The 3,567-nt window shown below is 41.2% G+C and overlaps 1 protein-coding gene across 1 annotated transcript in view; it reads left to right on the forward strand.

Moving 5' to 3' along the window:
* The window catches only part of LOC107751257 (acetyl-CoA carboxylase-like), a 69,751-nt gene that overhangs the window by 14,762 nt on the left and 51,422 nt on the right, over positions 1 to 3,567 (forward strand). The window contains 4 exon segments of the mRNA XM_016566937.1: positions 1,061 to 1,167; positions 1,249 to 1,359; positions 1,442 to 1,651; positions 1,803 to 1,973. Coding sequence (XP_016422423.1) covers positions 1,061 to 1,167; positions 1,249 to 1,359; positions 1,442 to 1,651; positions 1,803 to 1,973 — 599 coding nt within the window.

Genomic DNA, 3,567 nt, shown 5'->3' on the forward strand with positions numbered 1-3,567 from the left:
ACTTTTCGTTTGTTTTAGCAGTTTTCATAATGTAGACAGAGAGATTGCATGAGTCTTTGGTATTAATTTATATAATAAAAAGCCTATAATAAATCAGTACACTAGATGAGGTAAAATAGACCGTGAGTCCACATTCTATTGATTTGTGCTTACTGATGAAACTGCAATACCTGAAATGCAAAAGTAAATTTCTTAAATGACAATGTAACAAAGTTCGTAGTTCGGGAAGAAGGAGGCGGGAACCGGCGAACGCTCAAAGAAAAATTTAATAAAATAAACAAACACAAAATAGCGCGACAGCCCCTCGCGGACGACTGTCGCGCACAAACAGAACCAAAACACAAAATAAAATCCAGGCCTGGTCCTCTCTCCTCCAACACTGTCGTCACTCCTCCTTTTATCCTTCCGGAGCTCCTCCGTGGCACTCGAGACCGGTGAGTGGCGCAGGTGTCGCGCATTAGCATGTACTCCACCAGCCTCGCTCCGTTCCCACGGCTCTCAGCCCCGCCCCTCTCGTCACAGACAACAATCATTACGATTATAAATTTGAGCAAAAATAATTTTTAGCAGTTTAACCATTATACAGCATGACGAAAATGTGACTAAGATTTGACTAAAACCTTACTAAAATGCTCATACATTTCATTGACTTAAACTTGGCAAAACAAAAACAGGACAATGTTGACTAAATATGATAACTTAAATGTACATTTGAGTAAGACTAAGACTAAATAAAAAAATGGCTGCCAAAATTAATACTGCTGTACGATTAATTAATAATTATCTTCTTGCTAAAAGTTTTCATTGACTAAAACTAGACTACAACTAAATAGGATAAGGTTGACTAAATATGATAAAAACTAACAAGGATATTTAACACTGGACTAAGACTAAGACTAAAATTGAAAATAGCTGATTATATAGCTGAAAATTAACACTAGTGTGAACACACCCTTAATTTGTCAGGTGTAATAAACCCACCACAGCCCCTTTCTATCCAGCATTTACTACCATCTTGATTGTGGGTTTGGTGTTTGACAGTGATGGTGTGTTTGTACAGGGCTGACTGTAGAGTGGACAGAGAATGACCAGAAGAAAGGAATTGTTAATGTCCCTACTGAGCTGTACGAGCAGGGCTGTGTACATGATGTGGAGGCTGGACTGAAGGTATACTACACACTTACATCAAGCACAATGTGGCGTTCATAATTTAGTCCAGTCAGTAAGAGAGCATGTTTTGATTGACAGGCGGCTGAACAAATAGGTTACCCTGTGATGGTGAAGGCGTCTGAAGGCGGAGGAGGAAAAGGTATCCGGAAAGTCAACGGTGCAGAAGACTTGCCCAACCTCTTTAGACAGGTCAGAGTTGTTCTTCACTGCCACACTACAATTTCAAACACCTGTTAACTTTCCAAAACTTACCAAAATACTTGTTACTCAGGTTCAAGCTGAGGTTCCAGGTTCCCCGATCTTTGTCATGCAATTGGCCAAACATGCTCGCCACCTGGAGGTGCAGATTTTGGCTGATCAGTACGGTAACGCCATCTCCCTGTTCGGCCGCGACTGCTCCGTCCAGCGCAGACACCAGAAAATCATTGAAGAGGCTCCGGCTACTATTGCCACCTCTGATGTGTTTGAGGATATGGAGAAGGTATCACTGACTATCATGATCACTGAGCATCAGATTCAGAAGAAGTCGAATGTTTTCCTAAACTAATGAATAATGTATATGCCATCAGGAAACACTGGGTTACTTAAACAGAAAAAAGAAATGTGTGGAACTTTGCATCTCTCTGTTTCAGTGCGCAGTGAGGTTGGCAAAGATGGTGGGCTATGTGAGTGCAGGTACAGTGGAATATCTTTACAGTCAAGACGGCAGCTTTTACTTCCTAGAGCTCAACCCTCGTCTTCAAGTGGAACATCCTTGTACTGAGATGGTGGCTGATGTTAACCTGCCTGTGGCCCAACTGCAGGTCTGCATGTGAATTTGTGTTTTATATATGCAATATTTAGGAATATTGCAGGTTAAATAAACATTTATTTAAAATTAGGGCTGTCAAAATTAAGCATTAATAACGCATTAATAGGGTTGGGTACCGAAACCCGGTGCCAATATGGTGAGTGATCGATTGAAATATTTGTCCTGGTTCTCTGAAATGGACGTAAGACGCATGGGCATCGCTAGGCCATTTTTAGCGGAGCTATAGCGATTAGCTCCATAACTGTACACAAATTCATGATCGCCTCAGACTCAGTCCTCTTTAAATTTCATATGAAAACGGCGGCAGACTTTCCGTCTCCTCCCCGTCTTTCAGCGCGCTCTTCAACTCCGCAGACTGTGGCGGCGCAGCGCGAGCGGACTCAAACATAGGACACAAGGTGTGTGTTTATCGATAGATTGTTATAATATCTGTATCTGTGCAGTTCTTTGTCATAAATACAGTTTACAAAAGGTCACGAGGGAGCAATCGGTTTCCCATCTACTGTAAAGTTTTCGCTGCGTTCACCGCTCATATATAAAACATATTACAGTGCATGTGGCATGCCATACAGTAATTCACAGAACTCATTAAAGACAGTGACAGTGATTGACAGAGATACAGTAGAAACATTATGTGTGGTTTTGTATTAAATATTGTTTTGTATTAAATAATGACCCAGATCGTGAAATACATTTATTAGCCTTAGAGTAAGGGAAGCACAACTCGGGAAATGAGAGCATCCAAAGAGCATGTGAATGCTATGTATATTTATTTTAAATTTTCTTTAATGTTATCCATCGTTTTTTATGTGGCTCTTTTTTTAAAAGTATCGGTTCAGGCACCGGTACCGTTTTAAAAGTATCGATTTGGCACCGGTATCGTAAAAAACCCAATCGATACCCAACCCTACGCATTAACGCAAATTAATTTTAACGGCACTAATTTTATTAACGCGTGATTAATGCAGCGTTCATTGTCTGTTTGACCCATGGCCTAGCCCATAGTTGGAGAAATGGAGATGCACGGTGTTGCAAACTTAGTGACTTTTTTCACTAGATTGAGGCCCCGTCCACACGGAGCTGTATTCTGTGGTTTAGCTGTATACGCATACATTTTGTATCGTATAGGCGTTACACGCGGATCTGGCGTTTTGGGAGAGTGAAACCGATATTTTTTGAAACCAGGTCCCAGAGTGGATAATTCTGAAAACGCCGCCCTTGCGTTTTCGTGTGGACAGCGAATCCGTATATTTTCTGAAACGATGACGTCATCAGCCCACGTCTCGCCCCTAGTCAGACACCGATACGTCACGTAACAGCAACAAAAACATGAACAAACACTGAACGATTGTCTTTTTAATAAGTAACATTAACACAGGTTAATAAATGTATTGTTCCATGTTCGTTTGTATACCGCGCGCAAGGTTTATAATGCGCATAGTCCAAGTCTTCTTCTACGTTTTTAGTGTATCTCTGTGGCAGAATTACAGCGCCACATACTGGTCTGGCATGTATACTACATCGTTTTGTGACGGTTTCGTGGTTTCGCGTGGACGCAGATATTTCTTGAGATGAGGGGAAAAAAA

This window comes from Sinocyclocheilus rhinocerous, unplaced genomic scaffold (genome assembly GCF_001515625.1).
Source record: "Sinocyclocheilus rhinocerous isolate Xijiao unplaced genomic scaffold, SAMN03320098_v1.1 scaffold1083, whole genome shotgun sequence".
NCBI classification, from domain to species: Eukaryota; Metazoa; Chordata; class Actinopteri; order Cypriniformes; family Cyprinidae; genus Sinocyclocheilus; species Sinocyclocheilus rhinocerous.